The sequence below is a fragment of the Lonchura striata genome, chromosome 5, assembly GCF_050655825.1.
Source record: "Lonchura striata isolate lonStrDom1 chromosome 5, ASM5065582v1, whole genome shotgun sequence".
Classification (NCBI taxonomy): Eukaryota; Metazoa; Chordata; class Aves; order Passeriformes; family Estrildidae; genus Lonchura; species Lonchura striata.
The window spans coordinates 71,694,993-71,719,683 of NC_140707.1; the positions used below are offsets into that span (position 1 = coordinate 71,694,993).

A 24,691-nucleotide genomic window follows, 5' to 3' on the forward strand; every position below is an offset into this window, starting at 1 on the left:
GCCCCTTCCAGCAGAGGAACACGACTGCTCTGTCCTCACCCGCTCCAGGCAGCCGTGGAGCAGCTCCTGGGGTGGCCCTGAGCAAGGCCAGCCTTGGCCTTGGGACAAGGGATGGAGCTGTGAGCTTGCACTGGTTGAAGAAGTTAAATTTGTTCACGAAAATGTCTGTCAAATTTTAAATATCACAGCAGCAGCCTCCGAGCTGAGGGGAAGTGTCTGTACCCCCAGTCTGAGGGGAGGAGGTGAATGTGGGGCTCCAGCTGTGCCAGAGTGTTGGAACTCAAAATGTCCCTCAGACATTTTTAGAGGTTCCAGGCCCTGGTCAGAAGCATTTGAGACCCTGGCAGGCAGCTGCAAACAGCTGTGATTTTGGGTTTGAGCCATGGGATGAGTTACCAACTTTGCAGGTGGAACAAGCAGTCACAAAGGATTAGATATTATAGTAGAAGTAGTTACAAAGTAGAGGGGAGAATTTTTTAGTATTGTACAGGGGGGTTTTAGCACCTGTCCAGGGGGGTTTTACTTTGTACATGGGGGTCAGAGGTTTTAAGATGGAGGATTTTGGGCCTGCCCTGTCCTCCCTCTTTCTCCTTCCTCACCTCCATGTTCTTGGTGATGTTGGCACTCACAGATTGGTTTAGAGTAGAAAATCACCATTTAATATAGGTAAAAGGCATTGGGGAAAAACTATAAATATGTAACACGTTATGTACCATATAAAAGACAGCAGCAGCCCTGGGCGGGGAGAAGACAAAGATGAAGAAGAACAAGAAGAAGATGACGAAGAAAAAGACGACAAAGAAGAAGAAGAGGAAGAAGAAGAGGAAGAAGAAGAAGATGAAGAAGAAGATGAAGAAGAAGAGGAAGAAGAAGAGGAAGAAGAAAAGGAGTCAGAGAGGATGTCAGGGTGTGTGTGTGCCTCTGCCTGAGCTGTGAGCAAACCACAGCAGCCCCAGAAGAAAATCTTTTCAATAACTTGCAATAAACTGCCTTAAGACCGAACAACAAGAGGCTGCAGAGTTTTTCTTTGGAAGCTCGGGTTGGAGGAGAGACTTTTCCACCACACAGAGCCCCTGACCCAGGCCGGGGTTCCCACACCCATGCCCACCCCCAGAGGTTTCATCCTTCTGCAATCACCACGCTGCTCCACGAGCTGCCTCCCTCAGGGTTAAACACCTTTCCCTGCCTACCTGCTGCTGGGCAAATTCTGTTTCAGTGGGCTCCTGTCTTTTTCCTGAGCTCTGAAGTCACTGGAAGCAGCTGCTCTTTGTTCCAGGCAGGATGCAGGAACAGCGTGGATTCCAAACCAGCCTAACTTTTACACCATTTAATAGAAACACTTACACAGGGCTTAGATTTTAGGCTTAAAAAATAATAATCAGCACCTCGCCCTTATTTGCTGCTTATACCTCTCCTAAAGCCTGGCTCACTGCATTAAAATAAGCTTTTTATCCCCTTTCTTCCCCGTTTTTTATTCATGGGGTGGAGGGAGGAAGGAGGAGGGAGAGTTTCCCCCAGCACTGGCATTAAGTGGGGAGTGAGGGAAGCACCAGAGGCAGATGCAAACCCCTGAGCAAGGTTGTGAGGCTGAGCAATTCTATTAAATCAGCTGCTAAATAATGCAAGGGATTTTGATGGAGCCAGCCCTGCCAGCACCACACAAACACCACCACGTCTCCAGGATTTTAAACATCCAAGGGATGCAGCAAGAACTGAACCCAAAGCCTTTCCCAACCCCTAAAGCTGTCCCAGGGTGACACAGGAGCTCTGTCCCCACCGGGTTCTTGTCCCTTCCCAAGGTTCTACACAAATCCATGGAATCCACCATGGAAGATTGGTCTATGTTCAGCTTTTCCCAAGGTGGGGAACCTCTGCTTGAGCCCTTTGCAGTGGGATCAGAGCTGCTCCAGCAGCAGCCACAGGCCTGGAGATGAATTAGAAGAGGTTCAGGCAGGTTGTGATGGTCCCAGCTGAGGACCCCAAACTGCTGCAGAACCAGAGAGGGGGGACAGGAAGTCCCTCAGAAGGAACGTGGAGAAGACCTGGAGCATGGAGAAGACCCAGCCATGTTCCTGCAGGGCACCCTGGGGACACCTGGACCCACAGGGACTCACACCACAGCCATGGGACAGCTCTGACCTGCCCTGGGTGATGGGTGAGAGCAGAGATTCCTTCCCAATCTCCCACCCATCCCTGCCCTCTGGCAGTGGGAGCCATTCCCTGGGTCCTGTCCCTCCATCCCTTGTCCCCAGTCCCTCTCCAGGAGTCCCTCCAGGCCCTGCAAGGGGCTCTGAGCTCTGCCTGGAGCTGAACATTCCCAGCTCTCCCAGCCCAGCTCCAGCCCTTGGAGCAGCTCCATGGCTCCTCTGGGCACTGAGAATTTCTCCTGCCCTCAGGAGGCTCAGACCAAACCTGTTTCTCCCAAGGTTTCTGTGCAGAGCCCCTTTGGCTGCAGACAAAACAACGTCACAGGCAGACCCCTCGGCACTGTCCCGGTATCTCCTGGTGACAACGGGGTTGTGAAGACATTTTCCTGGCACCCCTGACTCCCAACACCTTCTTTATCCTCCTTCCCTCCCTTCCCTGCTTCAAAACAAAACCAAAGAGGAATGAAATCCGTGCTGAGCATCTCACATCAGCTGACAGCTCGGTGCTTTTGCACCCAAAACCACCCCAAAGCACAGCTCCTCCAACCCCACAGCTCCTGCATAAGAACTTACAGCTCAGGGGATGATTCCATGACAAGTGGAACCTGAAGAATCCTCCCAGCATCCCTTCAGCACTGCCCCTAAGGGATCAGAGCCCGGGCTGTGCCTGTTGGACCCCTGGCAGCGCTCCCTGTGTCATCCCAGGGGGATGCTGCACCAGGTCCAACACTCCTCAGCTCCAATCCAGCTCCTGGGACACAGCCCAGATGGGAAGAAGAGAGCAAACAGCTCCTCCCCATCCCTGCAGGCTCTGGGATGCACAGGGACACTCTGCCCGTCCCCAGGGAGCCACCACCAGGGTGGCTCTCCCTGCCTCAGCGCCACCTCTGCTCCTTGGAAAAGGAACCAGGAAAAGCAAATCGTTAAAAGGGAATTGGTAAAAAATTCAGAGGAATTTCAGGCACTGGCACGCTGTGCCCAGGGTGGAGTGCCCACCCCTGGAGGGATTGAGAATGTGGATGGTGGCACTTGGGGACACGGGTGGGAATGGCTGCGCTGGGAAGATTTTAGAGGCTTTTTCCAACCTAAACAATTCCACCATTCTAAGCCTGAAGCGACACGGCAGCAGCCGGACGTTAATGACCTTAATGAGCGTAATTAGCACATGAACCCGCCCCCGCGGTGCCACCCTTCTCCCGGAGGTGCCAACCTTGGGAACACCGGGGCTCTTCCCCCGCAGGAGGTGCAGGAGCAGAGGGAGGATGCTCAGCACGGATTGACTCCGGGAATGTGCCGGAATTCACCAGCGGTGGCACAGGGCACCGATGTCCCCACCAGGGCACCGATGTCCCCACCAGGGCACCGATGTCCCCGCGGTCCCCGCCGCAGCTGCTGGCTCTGCCTGCAGGGATGGAGGCACAGGAGAAGCAGGAGCAGCCAAGCTTTGGGGCTGGGATTTGTCCCCCCCTGGCCGGAGGAGGGATGCTGAGCAGCCCCGTGACACCGGGAACACCGAGGAACTGGAATATCCTGTGCTCTGCCAAGGGTTTTTCCCTTTTTGGGGCATTTCATGTGACCCGGGAAGGAGCACGAATCCCTGATGAGCTCCAAGACACACAGATCCCTCTTGCAGTGCCCATCCAGGACCTTTCCAGGCAGGAAAGCTGTTCCTAGGGAGCATCAGGGGATGGGCAGAGGCAGCTTTCCTTCCCAAAGAGGAGAATAAACCTGTTAAAGTGAGCCAGCAGCTCAGCTAAAGGAGCTTTATCTCCTCTGGCAGCACAGCAGCACCCCTGGAATAACCAACCTGCAGCTCAGGAATCTGCATGAGGACAGCAGAGAACTCCAGAGCTTCCCTTGGATAAACTAATTAACCCGGGCTCTAACGAGGGTGATGATGACAGACCAGAGGGGAAGGAAAGTGCTGAGTGAAAAGGCAGGGAAGGACGAGATAAGGTGAAAATTAATTGTGTTTGGGAGGATAAGCAGGTCCTGGTGCAGCTGCTTCCCAGGAATTATCCAGGGTGCCCCAGCTGCAAGGTGCTGCTTTTTCAAGGCTTGGCCCAATGTCATTTCAGCAGGGATTTTTATTCCCACCAGTCCTGGTGCTTGGAGTCCATCATTCCCACATGAAGTGCAGGAGATGAGTGATTTTAGAGTCCAGCCTCAGCTGCATCCCAGCCCATCCCAAATGGTCTCTTAGATCCTTTCCAAGCCAAGCCAGCTGTGATCCTGTCATTCCCTGATCTGTGATTCCCTGATCCTGGCATTCCCTGATCTGTGATTCCCTGATCCTGGCATTCCCTGATCTGTGATCCCTTAATTCTGTCATTTCCTGATCTGTGATCCCTTAATTCTGTCATTTCCTGATCTGTGATCCCTTGATTCTGTCATTCCCCGATCTGTGATTCTTTGATCCTTTAATTCCCTGAGCCCCTAATCCTATAATTCCTTGATCCTGTGATTTCCTGATCCCCTGATTCCCTGATCCTGTGATTCTTTGATCCTGTGATTCCCTGATCCCCATATCCTATAATTCCTTGATCCTGTGATTTCCTGATCCCCTGATTCCCTGATCCTGTGATTCTTTGATCCTGTGATTCCCTGATCCCCATATCCTATAATTCCTTGATCCTGTGATTTCCTGATCCCCCGATTCCCTAATCCTGTGATTCTTTGATCCTGTGATTCTTTGATCCTGTGATTCTTTGATCCTGTGATTCCCTGGTCCTCTGATCCCCTGATCCTCTGATCCCCTGATCCTGTGGTTCCCTGATCCTGTGATTCCCTGATCCCCTTATCCAGTGATTCCCTGATTTGTCATTCCCTGCTCCTGCCTCCAGCTGCCTCCCTGCCCACCCTGCACCTCCATTCCCTGGCACATCCCTAATCAAAGGCATCATTAATTAACCACTGGCCTGATCCAACATCCACCCCACAGCAGCACCATCCCAGCCCCTCTGGATGGGGTTTGGAGCAAGCCTGGCTTCTCCATGGAGCCAAATCCATCCCGCTGGACCCTGTCCTTCCACAGCCCCTGTCCCTGCAGCCACCCCGAGCCACCCCGAGCCCCCCTGGCCATTCCCTCCGGGGATTTTGGGTGGACAAGGCCCCTCCTGTGCTCTAAAAGGAGTGGATTTGGGGCTTTGCACCATACATGAGGCACCCAGAAGGAAAAACGCACGAGGGAGGCTGGGCTGGAGGTGAGCAGGGAATAAAAGAAGAAAAAAATCCTTTGCTCAGTGGAGCAGGACGCAGCCACCTCCTTTTCCATGGAATGGGGTCTCATTCCCACTGCCTTTGCTCTCAGCCCTCCTCCCCACAAAGATGCTGAGCCCAGAGAGGGAGAACAGCAAGAGAAGAGCCTGAAAAGCACAAAAACCTGAAAATCCAACCTAATCCTTCAGCTCGATCCTCCCTCTTCCATGCTGGCTGTGAACACACACGGACACATCCCACTTTTCCCATCCCACTTTTCCCATCCCGCTCCGGGCACAGGAGGGACAACCATGGAGAAGTCCCAGTGCCTAAAATGCCATTTTCTCAGGGTGAACCCCTAAATCCCCGCCCTAAACGGGGCGATCCAGCGGGAGGGAGCAGCCCCGCTGGCAGCGCCCGTGGCCCGGGCGTGGCTGCCCGGAGCATCCCGGTGGGATGGAGCGGGATGGAGCGGGATGGAGCGGGATGGAGCGGGACGGCAGCCCCCGGGCAGCGCTTTTTGGGGACACGGGGGGGTCCGTGGGGCTCCAGCATTGTCTCTCCAGACCGAATTACTATGGAAACAGCCAGCGCCGGCGCCTGGCTGTCCTCCTCCGGTGACTCACCGGGATTCAGGAGCCCCTGGAATTCCAGCGGGAGCAACCAGGTGGGATGGCACTGCCCACCCCGGGAAAATTGCATTTTTATTGCATTTTCCATTTGGCATGACGCGGCAAAGCAGCAGGCGGGAATGGGGATTAATAACAGTAATAATAATAATAATAATAATAATAATAATAATAATAATAATAATAATGGAGATTCTTCACCATCTCACAGCCATCAATCCATGGGAATCCCTCTAGGATTTCCTGCTCCTCGCTCTTGAGAACGCCCATGCCATGAAGCAGCCTCAGTTATCACCTCCCCCGGATCCCAAACGTGCCCCACCAAGCCACCAGCAGCTCAAGGAGAAAACCCCACGAGATCCTTCACGCTGCTGCATCATCCCCTGGGAGCAAAGCTGGCAGCTCCCAGGGGATCTGGGAGAGAGGATGGGCACGTGCAGGCACCGTGTGAGGAGCACAGGTCCTCCCCAGCTGGGAATATCCCATTTTTGGGGACGAGCTGCCTCCAGTCACTATCCAGGTGATGCTGAGACTGCCAGACTCCAGGTGAGCAGCCAGCACCCCATTCCATCAAGCAGCATCCCCACCTACTCCTTCAAGGCTGGAAATGCCTAAAAAAACCCCAAAACTGGTGCCAAGGAGCAGCTGGGGTGATGCCCACCCTTGCAGGGTCAAGGCAGAAGCTGGGCTGGGATGGGGCTGAGCCACATCCCTGAATCCCACAGCACGGGGGAGAGAAAAGCCCCGTTGGAACGCCGGGAGCACCTCCAAACCCCCTCCCAGAGAAAGGCTTGGCCCCAGGGCTTTCCTGGCAATAATTAATTGAGTCATATTTCAATCCAGGCAGCGGCCATATGGTAGGAAAGAGGATTAAAATCGCACGCTCCGCTTGCATTCGGGGAAATGCAGCTATAAGGAAAAATCCTCAGTGCCTGGCTGCAGGCTGCTGCCACCCATCCACACGGCCCCAGCCCCTTTTCCAGGAGCGAGGAGCACGGCATTGCTGCCGAGATGGATCCTCGGGAGGATCAGGGGGGAAATGGGGAAAGAAAGAGAACCCCAGAGGCAGCAGCAGGAAGAGCAGAGGCAGATCGCTGCTGCTGCTTTGGGCACCGTGCTCTAAGTTCATTAGCAGCTCATGAGTAATTGATTAATGAGGGGGGTATCGCCGTGCGCCAGGATTGTCCTTAAATACAAATCGTTTTCCACCGAGGAGGAGAGAATCGGTGGAATCACCGCCATGGATTGGGAGGGTCCTTAAAGCCCATCCCATTCCACTCCCTCCATGCACACCTTCCCCTGCTGCTGCTCCCAGCCCTGGCCAACCTGGCCTGGAACCATTCCAGGGATTTGGGGCAGCCACAGCTTCCCTGGGCACCCTGTGCCAGGGCCTGCCCACCCTCACAGCCGGGAATTTCCTTCTCGTTTCTATTCCAAATCTTCCCTGGGTCAGGTTTTTTTTTTTGGGGTTTTTTTTTTTTGTTTGTTTGTTTGTTTTTTTTTTTTTTCTTTGCTGGATTCCTCCCTCCCATTGGGCAAGCGAAGCCTGGACCAGTTTTCCTCAAGCTCATCTCGCCGGCGATTTTCCCGGGAATGCTTCACCCAAAGCACCGCTGGGAAAAACACGGATTTGGATCGAAAGGAGAGGGACAGAGCTGTAGGGATGGCAGGATGCACCTGCATGGGCATCACCCCCAAATCCCTCCGAGCCAGCCTGGGGCTGATCCCAGCTGATTTGCAGGGATTTGGGGTTGGGAAAGTCTCCCCGTTCATTCCTTCCTTCCTTCCCGTGATTAAAAAAAAAAAAACAAAAAAAAACAAAAAAAATCAGGAAAGAAAGAACACTACGCCTCATTCATCCCCGGAGAAAGCCTTGCCTGCGCTGGCAAATCAGCTGATTAAGGAGGATCAAACCCTTTAAACCCAACCTTTGTTGCGAGGCTGAATTCCCTGCACCCTTCCCGGCGGGGTGGCACCCCCATCGCCCCCCGGCAGCGCGGGGTCCCCGTGGCATTGCGGGGATGATTGCGGGATTTTGGGGGGGATTTGCTGCCGCTTTAGGAGCCGCTCGGTCCCCACAGGGGGTCAGTGACAGGGGGTGACAGAGGGTGACAGGGGTGGGGACCGCCCTGCCCAGCCCCACCTGCGCCAGGGCGGGCGGGGTGGCCAATGCCAGCGCTCCCAGTGCTCCCAGTACCTCCAGTGTTCCCAGTGTTCCCAGTGCTCCCAGTACCCCCAGTCCTCCAACCCTCCCAGTGCTCCCAGTGCTCCCAGTACCTCCAGCCCTCCCAGTGTTCCCAGTGTTCCCAGTGTTCCCAGTGCTCCCAGTGCTCCCAGTGCTCCCAGTGCCCCCAGCCCTACCTGGCAGCGCTGCCCCGGTCCCCGCGGGGCAGGCGGCGGCGGGACGGACAGACGGACGGAGGGATGGAGGGACGGACGGAGGGATGGAGGGACGGACGGAGGGATGCTGGGATGGAGGGAAGGATGGAGGAGGGAGGGCCGGAGGGATGCGGCCGCAGCAGCAGCAGCAGGAGGAGGAGGAGGAGGAGGATGGTGGTGGTCAGCAGCAGCCCCGAGCGGCGAGTCCCCACCCAGCTTTGTCTGCGCTCATCCCGCTGCCTACAGGAAGCGGCTCAGCCCCGACTTCCTCCTCCTCCTCCTCCTCCTCCTCTTCTCCTCCTCCTCCTGCTGCTGCTCTGCTCTCCTCTGCGCTCTCCCGGCGTTTGCGGATCGCTTTTGCCCAGACCCCGCTGCCTCTGCCCATCTCCTGTCCCCGTCCCTGCCCCGCTCCCTTCCATGGCCCCTTGTCCCCCCCATCTGCACCCACAGTTCCCACACCCACCCCCTCGCACCCCACATCTCCCCCCGAACCCGCCCTGCACCCATCACACCCCCAAACCGCGCCCTGACCCATCCCTGCACCCATCACACCCCCAAACCCATCCCTGCCCTCCCTCACCCCCTGCACTGCTCCGAACCCCCCCTGCCTGCATCCTTCCATGTCCCTGGAGCCCCCCCAAAATCCTGGATCCCTCCCAACCCTTCCCTCACCCACAGCCCCCATCCCCCCAGCACACCCAAACCCCTCCCTGTCCCTCAAACCCTTCCCAAAACAAAGTTCCCATTTAGGGATCACTCCGTATTTTAATTTTTTTTTTTCAGTCAATATCAGCCCAGTTTGGGGGATTTGGGGTGGAAGATTTCGGAAGCATGAGGGATGGAGTTTTTATAAGGTGGCTTTTCCCTTTCCTCCATCTGCTCCAGCCCAGCCCTCATGGAAATCCTTCCCTGGCAGGGTGTGAGACCCTGGCACGGGTGCCCAGAGCAGCTGGGGCTGCCCCAAATCCCTGGAATTGTTCCAGGCCAGGTTGGACATTGGGGCTTGGAGCAGCCTGGGATGGTGGAAGGTGTCCCTGCCATGGTAGGGGGTGGGATGGGATTGGATTTAAGGTTCCTTCCAACCCAAACCATTCTGGAATTCCATGGTTTTGTGAAAGGAAGTTGCTGTGTCCCTCAGGCAGGGCTGGGGCAGGGGGTACAGCAGAGCTGGGGAGGAGCACAACCCCCAAAACATCTTTAAAACAGCCCCAAAAAGCCCCCCAAAAAAAGCCCTAAGCAGCTCAAAAAAGCCCCAGCCAGCCCCAAACAGACCAAACCAGCCCAAAAAAAAAAAGCCCCAAAATAGCCTTAAATCAGCTCCAAACAGCCCCAAAACAGCCTCAAACCAGCCCCAACCATCCCATACCAGCCCAAACCATCCCCAAACCAGCCCCAAATATCCTCAAACCAGCCCCAAACATCCCAAACCAGCCCCAAAACATCCCCAAACCAGCCTCAAACATCCCAAACCAGCCCCAAAACATCCCAAAACCAGCCCCAAACCAGCCCCAAACATCCCCAAACCATCTCCAACCATCCCAAACCAGCTCTAAGCAGCCCAAACCAACCTCAAACATCCCAAACCAGCCCCAACCAGCCCAAAACATCCTAAACCAGCCCCAAACCAGTCTCAGACATCCTCAAACCAGCCCCAAACATCCTCAAAACAGCCCAAAACAGCCCAAAACTGCCAAAACCAGCCCAAAATAGCCCAAACCAGCCCAAACCATCCCAAACCAGCCCCAAGCAGCCGTGCCAGCAGCAGCAGCAGCGCTGTGGGACGCAGCTGGTTTTGGGAGCATCCCAAAGGGGCGGCAGCAGGAGCCCTCCGGAGCCACCCTGGGGCCACGGGTGTTGGGAAGGATGGATAAATAGAATTATCCATAAATAACACAGCCAGGATGAGAACAGTCCTCCCTGCTAGCTGGACAATGTCCCTGCCTACGGATGGGTCCAGGGGTCGAGTGAACTGTTCCATCTCACCCCCAAAATGTACAGTTCACCCCACACCTGTGACCCTCCCCTAAAACATCAAGTGCCTGTGACCCCATTGGCCCCAGCCTTGTTCCAGCCCACCTTGAAGCCCCTGATAAGGGGTCTTCGAGCTTCTAGACCCAGCACGTGGTGAGGCTTGAGGGGATGGGGAGGGGAGAGACAAGAGGATCCTCTGGGAGAGGGTGGAGGTCCTGTGAGGGGTGAGGTAAATGAAGGGGCCAGGAGACTTTGTGCTCCTCTCTTGATAAGGCCTTTATTGAAAGGACGGCCTATGGGGTGGGGGCTTGGGGTTCAGGACCACGACCACGACCACGATGACGACCATGACTATGACGACCAAGACCACGATGACCACGATGAAAAATGACGACAAACGATGACAAACGACGACGACAAACGACGACAAACGACGACGACAAACGACGACAAACGATGGCAAATGACGACAAACGACGACAAGCGACGACAAACGACGACAAACGACGACAAGCGACGACAAGCGACGACAAACGACGACAAACGACGACGCTGCTCCCAGGTGAGTCCCAGAGGAGGGGTGGACGAGCCTGTCAGTCACGGCAGGATCGGAGTCTTCACCCTTGTAGGATACATCAAAAAACTCCTGTAGCTCGTTGGTCCGGGGGGTTTATCTCACTCTGGCTCCTTGAGCTTACATCAAGGGGCTTCAGAAATTCTGAGGGTCCTCTCCAGCTCCTTGAAACTGCCCCGGCATGTAGGAGTAGATAATTTTGCTGTCTCTGCTCTTGGCTCATTGTCTGGGTCCATTCTGGTTTATGTCAAAGTCCAGTAATTAATATTCAGCAGATGCTTGGCCCTCTGGGAAACAGGAAGTCTTCCCTGGGAGCAACTTCTGAACTGCCCAACGCAGTGTAAGGGACAGAAAGGGCTTCAAACTACTAGTAACAGCAGAATAAACAGCTAGGATTTCTTCCACAAAGGATTTTAACAAAGGTGCCAATGGCAGGAAGGGGTAGAGACACTCAGGGAGTTAACTGGGGGTGTAAACTGGGTGTAGGGGCAAATACATAGGGGTGGAACTAACAAATACATGAACAAGGGAACTTCCAAACTGTGAGGAGGTAAGCAGACAAAAGGTTAGACATCCAATTTATTCATAGCAAGGGGGAAGATCCAAGAGAGCGTCCGACCCCTCAGAGCCCCTTATCAGGGGCTTCAAGGTGGGCTGGAACAAGGCTGGGGCCAATGGGGTCACAGCACTTGATGTTTTAGGGGAGGGTCACAGGTGTGGGGTGAACTGTACATTTTGGGGGTGAGATGGAACAGTCCACTCGACCCCTGGACCCATCCATAGGCAGGGGCATTGTCCGGCTAGCAGGGAGGACTGTTCTCATCCTGGCTGTGTTATTTATGGATAATTATATTTATCCATCCTTCCCAACACACGGGGGACTCTGTGCCACCCTCCCCGGGCCGGGCTCCACCGATCCCTCCCGGCTGCCACCGCCGGGGCTTCCCCTGCCTTTGTTTCCACAGCAACCCCCGGTGACCGATTTCCTTAGGGCCCAATTTCCTTCGGTGCCCAATTTCCTTCAGTGACTGATTTCCTTCAGTGATTGATTTCCTTTGGTGACTGATTTCCTTCAGTGACTGATTTCCTTCGGTGCCTGATTTCTTTCAGTGCCCAATTTCCTTCAGTGACTGATTTCCTTCAGTGACTGATTTCCTTCAGTGATTGATTTCCTTTGGTGACTGATTTCCTTCAGTGACTGATTTCCTTTGGTGCCTGATTTCTTTCAGTGCCCAATTTCCTTCAGTGACTGATTTCCTTCAGTGACCGATTTCCTTAGGGCCCAATTTCCTTCGGTGCCCAATTTCCTTCAGTGACCGATTTCCTTCAGTGCCCGATTTCCTTCGGTGACTGATTTCCTTCAGTGACTGATTTCCTTCAGTGCCCAATTTCCTTCAGTGACTGATTTCCTTCAGTGACTGATTTCCTTCAGTGCCCAATTTCCTTCAGTGATTGATTTCCTTCAGTGATTGATTTCCTTCAGTGACTGATTTCCTTCAGTGCCCAATTTCCTTCAGTGCCCAATTTGCTTCAGTGCCCAATTTCCTTTGGTGACCGATTTCCTTTGGTGCCCAGTTTCCTTCGGTGCCCAATTTCCTTTGGTGCCCAATTTCCTTCAATGACCAATTTCCTTCAGTGCCCAATTTCCTTCAGTGACTGATTTCCTTCAGTGCCCAGTTTCCTTTGGTGCCCAATTTCCTTCAGTGCCCAATTTCCTTCAGTGCCCAGTTTCCTTTGGTGCCCAATTTCCTTCAGTGCCCAATTTCCTTCGGTGCCCAATTTCCTTCGGTGCCCAATTTCCTCCTCTGCCCTTCACGGGGAGCTCAGCCCTGCCACATCAGCCCAGCATCCCCAAAAATGCCACCCAGAGGTGTCCCCACAGCCCTGGCACCCCCTTGGAGCCCCCCAGCATCCCTCCACAGTGACCCCCACACGGCTGCTTTCATCAAAAGGCTCCAGGGATAATTTCAGGGTGCCAGAAATCCCCTAAAAAAACCATAGGCACACGGAGGATTTTTTTTTTTTTTTGTAATTATCACCAGATGCTGATGGGCATGCCCAGCCGTGCTTGTTTTGGGAGGGTTGATTTTAAAAAAAATAAATTAAAAAAAAATTAAAAAAGGATGCAGTGTCAAGCACCTACTTGGGCACAGCCATCCTTGCTGAACAGCAGGAGAAAGCGGGGGGGGGGGGGGGGGGAAATATTAATTAGTAAATTAAGGATACCACTGCAACATTTCCCTTTTTTGCTCCATCGAACTGGCATTTGCCCGTGCTCGCCCTATAAATCCCAAACCTCTGACTTCTCTGGCCAACCCGGAATAGCGATGGGAGCTGCAAAATTTGGAAGTGGAGAAGAGATGGCCTCAGGGCAGGTTTTTTGTCAGCGTTGAAAGGCATGGAAAGGCAGCAGAGAGCAGCAGGGAGCATCCCAGGGAAAAGCCAGCGTGGCCGGGATGGGAACTCGAGGACCTTTCCCTCCCCTGGGGACATCCCCCGTGCTGAGATGAAGCAGGAATGGGATGTTTTGGGCTGGTTTGAGGATATTTGGGGCTGGTTTGAGGATGTTTGAGGCTGGTTTGGGGCTGGTTTGGGATGGTTTGAAGCTGGTTTGGGGCTGTTTGGTGCTGGTTTAAGTCTATTTTGGGGCTTTTTTTTTGGGCTGGTTTGGTCTGTTTTGGGCTTTTTTTGGGCTTTTTGGGGCTGTTTTAAGGGATTTATTAAATTCATTCCCATTTAGCCTTTTTTAAGCACAGCCCACGGGGAGGGGAGAACTCCCTCTGCTCTTTACGCCCGTCTGGCCGGTGCCACAAACCCTTCCCCATCTGGCTGGAGGAAAATTGAAAATTCCAGGGATTTTCAGGGCAGGATGAAAGCTGGAGGCTATACTTAGCAGCAGACAATGCAGTCCCCCTCCCAGAAGTGGCTCATTCCCTCGTGCTCCTCCCTCCTGCCCCCAAAATGTCGGATTTTAGCAGAAATCAGCAATTAGGGCCCCGGACCTGCGGATGGTCAGCCGGGGCCGAGGATATTTTTAGAGGACAAAGGGAATTTGCTGGGAACCTACAATTATTTCTGTGCAAAAGGCACTGGATGCTCGTGGCAGTGTGGATGCTGAAGGTGCCAGGGGAAGGGGGCAGTGGGGGCACTCCAGGGGGGCACAGCCCCACATCTACATCCCAGGGTTTGGAGGAGGGACGGATGACAAAGGCAGGCAGGACCCAAAATGGGACATGGCTGCGCCCAGGGCCTCAGGGCAGCGCTGTGTGCTGGGAGAAACCACTCTGGAGGATTTCCAGATGCTGCTTCCCCGTGGAAAACAGGCTCTTCATCATCATCATCATCTTCATGGAATCCCAGAATGGTTTGGCTTGGAAGGGACCTTAAAGTCCATCCCATTCCTGCCATGGGCAGGGGCACCTTCCACTGTCCCAGGTTGTTCCAGCCTGGCCTTGGGCACTTCCAGGGATCCAGGGGCAGCCACAGCTGCTCTGGGCACCTGTGCCAGGGCCTGCCCACCTTGAGAACCAGGAATTCCTTCCCAAAATCCCATCCATCCCTGCCCTCTGGCACTGGGAAGTCATTCCCCCTTGCCCTGGCACTCCACAGCCTCTCCCAGAGGATGAATCCACGGAGGATCAAGAGATGCTCCAGGAACTGGAAGTGGGGACCTGGAAAGGTTGTGGGTGTTGGTACCTTCCACAGTTGTCCTTGGCTGGAGGAAGGAGGTGCCAGGATCAGCAGAGCTGGTCCAAAATCACATGGAAAAGAAATGGCCAATAATGTCCTGAGTTTAATTAGCACCGCTGGGAGATGGGAGGGTGGTGCTGGCTGCTGTGGGGGACAAAGGCAGCACAAACATTCCATCAGACACCGGAGACTCCACGTGCACCACCCAAAACCACCAACTCAGGGTCCCGAACCGACGCTGTGGAGCTCCTCCCTCGGGGAAAACTCACCTGGGAGCTGCTCCCAAATCCCCATCCCATTATCCCCAAGGAGCAGGGGAGGAGGAGGGATGGAAGGGAAGCAGAGGATGGGCTCACTCATCACACCGAGTGCATCCCCAGCAGGATTTGGGGTTCTGGGGGACTGCCCCAGGCTCTGCCCCACCATGAGGGGGTCACTCCATCCCCACAGCTCCTGAAGGTTGGGCACTCCCCTGAGCATCCCACCAGGATCCTCACTATGGACACTCCATATTCCCATTTATTTCAGGAGTTCCCCCTGCGCCTCTTCCCAACTCCAGAGAGTTGGAATTGGCTGGCGCTTGCACAAAAATCACCAAAAATCAGGATTGAAAGGCTCAGCCCATCCACTGCCCTGCCTGAGGCAGGAGATGCCTTAACCTGAGCTGGGATCACCGGAACAAAGAACAATAAATGCAACTTTCTCCTTAAATTCAGCCTTGCTCCACCTCCCCCTTAAGCCTGGGAGCATGTTACATCTCCAAGAGTCAAAGTGATGCAAACAACTGTCACTTTATTGTCACATCCAGCCGTACTGCAAAAGGCACACAACAAACTTCATTGGTACAAAAGAATTTCTCTCCGGGGATTTTCACTTGATTTTCCTTGAGTTTTCTTTTTTTTTTTTAATTTTTTTTTTTCTTGTTCTCTTTTTATTTTTTTTTTTTCTTTCCCTTTTGCAACACAGTCACTGGGCTCTCCCATCGCCCTGATGGGAAGATCCTTTCACAGAAAGGATTATTTTGTGCAGACAGACAGCTCCTTATTGCAGGGGGAACAGTCCTAAGGGGCAGGAGGGCACGGCCACCTGCAGGAAAACTGGGAATAAATGGCACCTCTGTGTCCCCCTGCTCCCTGGCACTGCTGCTGTTCGTAGGGACGAGCTCCAGCCCAGCCCAACTCCAAGCCCAGCTCTGGATGCAGGATAATGGGATGGGGCTGCCCCCTCCCCATTCATTTCTCAGCAGCACTGAGCATTTCTTCACACGTTTAATTCCATTTTTCCCTCCAGCTCTGTGTTTCTGCAGGGTTGGGGTCCCATGGAGAGCACCCAGAGGCTGGCAGAGGGGGGAAGGAGAGGCTGGGGATGAATTTGGGGGATTTTCCTGCCTGTGCCAGCACGGAAACTCACGCCGCTGGTGCACACACTGCAAACCCAGCTGTGGACGGGGGCTGGACTCACAAGCCTTATCCCAACACCCCAAAAGAGGTTTTTGGGGTATTTAGTGGGGTGTCCCCCAAACCAGAGTGGGGCACACAGCCCTGAGCCCCAGCAGCATCCCTCCAGCTGCCCTGTGTGGATTTAGGGACATAAGGATGCTTTAGGGACCACCATCCTGCCCTGCCAACATGGAATATTGACATTATTTTCCCACAAAACCCCTCAGGCAGGGCCAGATCAAGCTCTGGGGTGGGGACACATGCCACAGTCCCACAGCAGCTCTCCCATATCCCAACATCCCAAGAGAATTTTTGGGGTTTTTTTTGCACTGTGCCTATAGCTACTCTCCATTTCTTTTGGTACCAGCTCCCATTTCTCAGCTCCCTCCCCCAAACATTTCTTATAAAAATAAGATTGTGCTTATTTATAAAATAATTATAATTTTTTTGTTTGTTTTTTTAAGAAAAGCTTCCAGTTAAAAAAAAAAAATGGTGGTGTATCAAAATATGGCAAAACTTTGGCTGTCAATGGCTAAACTCTTAATTAAAAATATCCACTACAAAGGCATTGTGCTGTGAGATTTAACTCTGCAAACTGCAAATATTCCACCTGGGCTGTCTGGCTTCCCTGGGACACACTCAGAAACCACCCTTGGATTTTCCTAGCACGTCACCATCATCCTCTGGCAGAATAATTCCAGCTGTAAGACACCTAAAGATGCAGGAAAAGCCTTGGGAAAAGGGAATGGAGATGCAGCGGGAAGAGCCACACGGACAAGGCAAGGATGCACGTTCTCCTGGAGAGGAAAGTCTGTTTTCTCACCTTAGTGCTTAGGAAAAAAAAAAATAACATTGCTGCTAGAGTTCGTGAAAGAAGAGAGGCAGATCCTTTGTGCAAAAGGTGTTTCAAAGCAGGAGTAAAATGCAAATGGGTCTGTAAGATCCAGACATATATAAACATACATACCTCGATATATTTATATATGTATTCTCTAGATATTCAATGTTTGGGATGCATTATTGCATTATCTTTATAGGGGACTTATTTATTTCCATCCTGCTTTGCTTTCTTTTTGGGGAGGTTATTTTTTTTTTTTTTTGGTTTTGGGGTTTTGCTCTCAAAAAAAAAAAAAAAAAGAAAAAAAGAGAAAAATATAAAAACAAGTTGCAAATGGCTCTGAGAGCTTCCAGCCAACATCCACCCAGCTGGAACTGCTGTGGCCTGACCTCCAGCACGTGTTTTTGGAAAAACTGGGATCATGCTCTACCCCAGGAGCTGCTGGCCATGCTTTCCTCCACGGAACATCACCATGCCCAGAGGAGATCCCTGGCTGGTTATTGCTTAATTCTCCCTTCCCATACTGGCCTTTAGGGTTATTTACATTTCTTTGGCTTGGCTTGAACAGACAGTCTGGCACTTTCCAGCCACCCCAGAGTCACCTGGGGGAAGGAGGGGGAGAGAGGCCACGAGAAAACACAACGGTGGGCTCCTGCCGGCTCCAGCTGAGCTGCGCTCCGGCCAGGCGGAACAAGACAACTTGGGTTTGGCACAAACTCCTCCAGAATCCACCCGGGGACCCCCGTCCTGCCCTCATCCAGCACCACGGTTCCCACGGTCTGCAGGGAGCAGGGCAGGCCTGGGGGGAAGGCGGCGTCGGAGCCTCCCCACGCTCAGACCACGAACTCGGGGACTTCGTCGTGGGTGAGATCCAAGGAGAAATATTTGCTGGTTCTTTTCACCGGGAAGGTGTCCTGCATGTTGATGCACTGCTGGGCCAGGCAGCCGTTGCAGTAGAGCCCGTCCTCGGCCAGGCCGTGGGCGCAGCCGAAGGTGAAGCTCTGCGCCGTGTCCTGGCACAGGTTGGCCAACTGCAAGAAGTCCTTCTGGTAGAGCCGGATGTCATCCAGGCTCAGGCTGTGCCGGTCCGTCGACGTCTTGGGTTTCCTGCACGTGGTCTGGGGGAAGCCAAGAGGAGGCTCAGGATGTGCCAGGGAGCCCCTGGGGCCGGGGAATCCCAAACCCCCAATCCCGAAGCCCCCGATCCCACGTACCTGGGGTAAGGAGTCGGTGCTCTGCCCCCGCAGCTTCACCACCGTCTCCGAGGAGCTGGAGGTGGAGGAGCTGATCTCCTTCACGATGAGTCCTGCACAGAGGAGGGTGCAAAGGTTATTTTGGGTGGCTCAGCTCTCTTGGGATCACTCCTGCTGTCCATGAGGACAAAGGCTCCCTCAGCTCAATGCGGTGCCTTCAGCCCAACAGCTCCACTTGCAAACGGCGTTGCCTGCAAAGCATCCCAAATTTGCCTCAAAATGGCAAATCCAAAGCTGCTCCCAGGGAGCCTGGCACCCACAAGGACCTCCCAGTAGCTCCCAGCTCAGAGCTGCAAGTGACTTTCTGGGTGCAAGCAAAGCTCCAGAGAAGATCATGGAGTCCAACTGTTCGCCAGCACTGCCCAGGCCACCAGTGTGCCATGTCTTCAAGTGCCACATCCATGTGGCTTTTAAATGCCTGCAGGGATGGGGACTCCACCACTGCCCTGGGAAGCTGTGCCAGGGCTGGACAGCCCTTTCAGGGAAGAAATTTTCTCCAATATCCAATCCAAACCTCCCCTGGCAGAACTTGAGACAGGTTCCTCTTTTCTTTACCCCATCTCTCCTTCAACCCATTGGGTGAACAGTTTTTCCCAGCATCCCAAATGAACATCTTGGTCTAACTCTGCTCTGCCAAACACCAAAAAACCACAGAATGACCAGAGTGGGAAGAAACTTTAAAGACCATCTCATCCCAGCTCCCAAAGGCGTGACTTGCACCGGGGGATTGGGAAGAGCAGCGGCCACCACCTTACCCGAGTGCCCGTTGAACTTGCGGGACAGCAGCATGTCCTCGGTGATGTAGACGCACATGTCGGGGCTCACCTCCATCTCCCCAGCCTGCTCCAGCTCCCGGGGGTCATCCACCAGCATCTCGATTTCTGCCGGACACCAGCAGAGAGGACAAGTCAGCCGCGAGCCTTCAGAGCACCCTCCAAACCCAACGACGGGCCAAGCCAAGGCGGCGCCTCACCGTCATCCTGGGAATCCTCCTCCAGCCGCTCCTTCCCGCCGCTCTCCACGCCGGAGGTGTGGGAGCTGCCGTGGCTGGTCATAGAGCTGCAGGTCTTCAGCTTGCGGTGGGCGCCGGCGCTGGAGAACCCGTCCTCGGGGCCCGTCTCCCGGGGTTTGGGGTCGGCCTCGATGCCGGAGGTGTGGGAGCTGCTGTGGGAGGCGGTGGAGTGCCGGGACAGCCGCTTGTGCCGGATGCTGCCGGCGCTGCTGCCGCTGGCGCGCGAGCGCTTCTCCAGCTGCTCCATGTCCAGGTCCAGCGTGTCGCTGATGTAGGATTCCCGGTACTGCTTCTTCTCTGCAGGGGGGCACGGAATCAGCGTGATTGCCACGACCCCCGGGGCAAACTGCACCCCCTGGGAGGAATTGTCACCCTGGCACAGCTGGAGATGGCTCTGTCCCGGTGGCAGTAAGGGAGGTGGGGCAGGAGCTCCACACCTCCACACCTCCTGTGGGCCACCTCCTCCAACAGAGGAGGAGGAGGGAGAAGGGGAGGAGGAAGAGATGTGGAGGAAGAAGAGAAAGAAGAAGAAAATAAGGAGGAGCAGGAAAAGAAGAAAATAAATTAGGACAAAGAAGATGAGGATGAGAAGGAAGAAGATGAGGATGAGAAGGGAGAAGATGAGGACGAGATGGAAGAAGATGAGGATGAGATGAAAGAAGATGAGATGGAAGAAGATGAGAACGAGATGATGGAAGAAGATGAGGACAAGAAGGGAGAAGACGAGGACAAGATGGAAGTAGATGAGGATGAGATGGAAGAAGATGAGGATGAGATGGAAGAAGATGAGGATGAAAAGGAAGAAGATGAGGACGAGATGGAAGAAGATGAGGATGAGAGGGAAGAAGATGAGGATGAGAGGGAAGAAGATGAGGATGAAAAGGAAGAAGATGAGGATGAGATAGAAGAGGATGAGGACGAGATGGAAGAAGATGCAGACGAGATGGAAGAAGATGAGGACAAGATGGAAGAAGATGAGGACAAGATGGAAGAAGATGAGGACAAGATGGAAGAAGATGAGGATGAGATGGAAGAAGATGAGGACGAGAAGGGAGAAGATAATGAGGAGGAGCAAGACAATGAAACAAGGTGGAAGAAGATGAGGAGGAAGAAGAGGAGAGGAAAGAGAAGAATACAGAACAGAAAGGAAGATGAGAAAGGAGCAAGAAGAGGAGGAGCAGGAAGAGGAAGAGAAATAAAAGGAAGAGGTGGAGGAAAAGAAACAGGAAGAGGAGGAAGAAAACAAGAGGAGAGTAGGATGAAGATGAGGAGGAAGAAGATGAGGAGGAGGAAAACATAAGAGGAGGATAATGATGAGAACAAGAAAGAAGATGAGGACAAGGAAGAAAAAGATGAAAAGGATGAGAAAGAGGAAGACGTTGAGGCAGATGAGGAGGACGAAGAAGAGTAGGACAAGAACAACAAATAAGAAAAGGAGGAAGAGGGGAAAGGGGAAGACAAGGAAGAGAAAGAGAAGACCAGGAGAGGAAAGAAGAAGAAGAAGACCTTATGCTTTCACAAGGATGAAGGACACTGGGAAAGCTGTGCCGGGACACCGGGGACGGCAGCAGGGCTCACACCCACCCCTAAGCAGAAGAACCAGCGGCTCCTACGGGCGTGAAGAGCCTGTGGGAGGCTGTCCTGGTGGGCCTGGGGCCTGGAACACCTACCCTCGTTCTCCTCCAGCCTGCGGACCTGGCGCAGCACGGGCTGCAGGTTCATGTAGAGCCGGTGGCTGCTGCTCAGCAGCTGCAGGAGGTGGCGCGAGCGCAGCGGGCAGCCCGTGTAGTAGATGAGCTTCCGGGCCGAGGGCAGCCCGTCCGGCAGGATCTCGAACTTCTTGCCCTGCGTGGGACAAGGGAGGCATCAGCCCCGCAGAGGACAATGCTCCAGGTGTCACCCAGTCCTGCTGCAGCTCCTGGGTAACCCCACAGGGAGTCATCGCCTGCTGCGGGTCAGTGCAAAAGCGTCCCACGCCCACATCCAAGCCCAGGAGATGCCCTGCCTGGGGATCGTGGAATCACAGAGGGGTTTGGGGTGGAAAGGACCTTAAAAACCACCTAGTCCAACCCCCTTCCATCTTTCACTATCCCAGGTTGCACCAAGAACCGTCCAGCCTGGCCTTGGACATCTCCAGGGATCCAGGGGCAGCCACAGCTGCTCTAGCCAGACCCTCCCCACCCTCACAGGGAACAATTCTTTCCCAGTCTCCCATCCATCCCTGCCCTCTGGCACTGGGAGACATTCCCTGTGTCCTGTCCCTCCATCCCTTGTCCCCAGTCCCTCTCCAGCTCTCCTGGAGCCCCTTCAGGCCCTGCCAGGGGCTCTGAGCTCTCCCTGGAGCTTCTCCTCTCCAGGGGAACATTCCCAGCTCTCCCAGCCTGGCTCTATAGGAAATGGTGTGTGGTCCAGCCCATGGAGCATCTCCATGGCCTTCTGTGGACCTGCTCCAAGAGCTCCATGTCCTTCCTGTGCTTCCCCCAGAGCTGGAAGCAGTGCTCCAGGTGCAGATGGTGGCACTCACCACAAACACCAGTTTCCCCACGTTTGTCCATGGGAAGTCGTAGAGCAGCTGCTTTTCCTCATCCAGGTTCTGCAAAAAGAGGAGAGGGAGCCATGGCTGAGGATTCTGGTAGGGGCATGGAGCTGAGCTGAGCCATCACCTTCACTCTGTCACCTACCTGGAAAATCTGGATGCCCCGTGTTGTCAGCCCCAGAGTCAGCGAGGCCTCCACTTCCCTTTTGTCCTAAGGGGGAAAAAATGCTTTCAAATACACAATTTGCAGCATGAAGTGGTTAAATCCACCCCGCCTCAGCCCAGGGATCCTCCCACAATCACCCCAGTGACCACTCTATGATTAATGTGCCAAATTAAAAGTGGAAAGTGACAGGATAAGGGAAAATGCTTTTTAACTAAAAGAGATTTAGATTAGACGTGAGGAAGAAATGATCCCTGTTGTTGATTTCAGCACCCCTTTGATGTCAGCAAGGCCTGTGAGGGTGGGCAGGCCCTGGCACAGGGTGCCCAGAGCAGCTGTGGCTGCCCCTGGATCCCTGGAAGTGTCCGAGGCCAGCTTGGAGCAGCCTAGGATAGTGGAAGGTCCATGGCAGGGGTGGAACTGGATGAGCTTTAAGCTCCCTTACATCCCAAACCCATTCTGGGATTCAATTAAAACACCCCACGCTCTCCCAGAAAAAAAAAAAAAAAAAAAAAACCAAACAAAAAAGCCAGGAGAAAAACCAAAAAACGCAGCATGTATTTCTCAGGCAGGGCATTCCCAAAATTCACATCCCAACAGCCACGGGGCCAGGGCTCACCTTGTACAGCCTGTAGTAGTGCACGGCCACGTCGTCCAGCCTGACAGCCTCCTTGATGTACTTGAGATGGGCTTCTGAGGCTGTCAGGGCAAACTGGTCCTTGTGCATGTTGGGGACGTGCTTCAGGATGTAATCCTTGCCCCTCTTGGCAACCACCTGTTTGGAGGGGGACAGAAGCTGCTCCAGCTGCCCCGTGCTCGCTCAGGGCCGGGTGCTGGCTGCTGGGAGTGCTGGTTCCAAGGGAAAAGGGCAAATTGGAGCTTTGCTCTAGAGGCATCCAAGCAAAAATAAAATAATTGCGGCAGCCAGTGGCTCCTTGTCAGGATTTCCTGCTGGGAAGTGTGCTCCATGTGGCCATGCCATGGTGACACCTGTGCTGGGGCGGGGAGAGTCACACACGGAGTCCCTGCGTGGCTGGGGACGCAGGCCCAGGGCCACCACTCCTCAGGGATGTGTGTGAAAAAAGGAGAAACAGACAGATTTTGGGACAAAACCAAGAAAATTGGTTGGGGAGGAGAAGAAAAGGCACCAGAGAGAGCTTTGAGCACCTGAAGGGGCTCCAAGAGAGCTGGAGAGGAACTTGGGACAAGGGGTGGAGAGACGGGACACAGGGAATGGCTCCCAGTGCCAGAGGGCAGGGATGGGTGGGAGACTGGGATGGAATTCTGCCCTGTGAGGGTGGTGAGGTTCTAGCCAGAGAAGCTGTGGCTGCCCCTGGATCCTTGGAAATGTCCCAGGCCAGGCTGGACAGGGTTTGGAGCAACCTGGGATAGTGGAAGATGTCCCTGCCATGGCACGGGGTGGAACGGGCTGAGCTTTAAGACCCTTCCAACCCAAACCATTGTGAGATTCCGTGCCACCAGTTCCCAAAGGGACCAGCCACCAGTTCCCAAAGGGCTGCACCTGCTGCTGGTGGAGCAATGCCCACAGAGAATCCCCCAGGAGCATCCCTGCAGCTCACAGGGAACTCCCCACCAGCCCCACGGCAACCCCAACCCGCAGCTACTTCCACCCCCACAGCAACCAGGTGATTTAGGAGCAGGATGAACCCGGGATGCAGCCAGAGCAGGGAGCACAGCTGGATGTCTTACCCAGGCAGGGAAATAAGCCTCGGGCTCGAAGTACTTCCCGTAGTGCTTGTTCCTCTTGAAGTCCCCCAGGTCAGCTTGGAGGGCGAAGGCCGTGAGCAGGAAATACGCCTCCTCCCTCAGCACACACTGCGAGTGCAGCACCTGCTTCCTCAGGTGCCAGTAGTAGTAGTACCGAGCTGTCCTGTCACTGTGGAGGGACAGGGGACACTGAGTACCCAGGGGACACCCGCTGGGAAGCCCCCAGGTGTCAGAATCTGTGCTATTGATGATTCTGAGATTGTAAAAGTCTCTGTCTCTCAGCCCCCTGCCAAAGCAGAAGCCATCATTGGTCTGTGCTGGTTCCAGGTTGTTTATTCTGTTTATCTCTCACATGTTCTGCTGCCCTGCCTAGCTCTGTCCTGCAGGGCAGCGTGTGGGGCTCTGCCCTCAGTGGGATGTGACAAACATTCAATACCAGAAACTCCCTGGGCTGGATTTACAATAACGTGCCAATATCTGTCACCTACGTTGGACAGTGTGTCCCCAGCCTGAACCAACAGAAAAATGCCAACACCACAGTGACACATGGAGGGCATGAAGAAGGAGAAAAAGGACAAGGCACACCCAATTTCCTCCATCTTGTCCCCTTTGGACCCCTCATCTAGAATCCTAAAATTTTACTTTTGCACCCGTGCCACACTTAATTATTACTGATATCAAACACTCAGAGCTGGTAATTGATCCTGTAAGATTGAAAACTCTTTTCCATGGGCAGAGATCACAGCCAGTGTCTCTGGGGGCTCTGTCCAGGGGGTTCCTGACCCCTGCCAGGGTCCCAGACCTGCCAGGGCAGCCAGAGGGAAGCCCTGGATTCCCACACTCAGGGAGCGATCACCAAAGGGTTCTGCTCCCTCTTCCCTATTTGTTATAATTCTGCAAGCCACTTCACCAGCCAGGTGGAATAACCTCCTCAAAAAGTCTGTGCAGGTGCCACTGTGTCCCCAAAGCCGTGGGAAGTGTTTTATCCCCAAGCAGGAGCTGCAGCTCCCACTCAGCTGTGGGTCAGTGCAAATCAGGCTGTGTTAAACCCCTAAACACATCCCCCCTAAACACATGGTGCCAGTATCAAACCATAACACCACTATTGTAAACACAGGTGAACCTGGTGGGAAG

At 54.0% G+C, this 24,691-nt stretch overlaps 2 protein-coding genes across 10 annotated transcripts in view; both read right to left on the reverse strand.

Moving 5' to 3' along the window:
* The window catches only part of GNG2 (G protein subunit gamma 2), a 31,908-nt gene extending 23,311 nt beyond the window's left edge, over positions 1-8,597 (reverse strand). The window contains exons 1-2 of one of the 3 annotated variants that reach the window (XM_085581032.1): positions 8,336-8,597; positions 1,191-1,311 (exon numbers count right to left, since the gene is read on the reverse strand). The gene's annotated coding sequence lies outside the window, so the exon portion shown is untranslated. Of the gene's footprint in view, positions 1-1,190; positions 1,312-3,357; positions 3,550-8,335 lie in introns of all 3 variants that reach the window. The other 2 variants (XM_085581033.1, XM_021538449.4) reach the window with 2 other exon arrangements.
* Positions 8,598-15,360: 6,763 nt separating this feature from the next.
* Positions 15,361-24,691, reverse strand: part of FRMD6 (FERM domain containing 6) — a 43,333-nt gene continuing 34,002 nt past the window's right edge. For all 7 annotated transcript variants that reach the window (XM_085581038.1, XM_085581039.1, XM_085581035.1 and 4 more), the window contains 9 exons: positions 23,540-23,726; positions 22,449-22,604; positions 21,812-21,877; positions 21,655-21,723; positions 20,801-20,975; positions 19,092-19,427; positions 18,874-18,999; positions 18,080-18,171; positions 15,361-17,983 (listed from right to left, as the gene is read on the reverse strand). In XM_085581038.1, the coding sequence (XP_085437164.1) occupies positions 17,699-17,983; positions 18,080-18,171; positions 18,874-18,999; positions 19,092-19,427; positions 20,801-20,975; positions 21,655-21,723; positions 21,812-21,877; positions 22,449-22,604; positions 23,540-23,726 (1,492 nt within the window). In that variant the 3' untranslated portion in view covers positions 15,361-17,698. The remainder of the gene's footprint in view (positions 17,984-18,079; positions 18,172-18,873; positions 19,000-19,091; positions 19,428-20,800; positions 20,976-21,654; positions 21,724-21,811; positions 21,878-22,448; positions 22,605-23,539; positions 23,727-24,691) is intronic.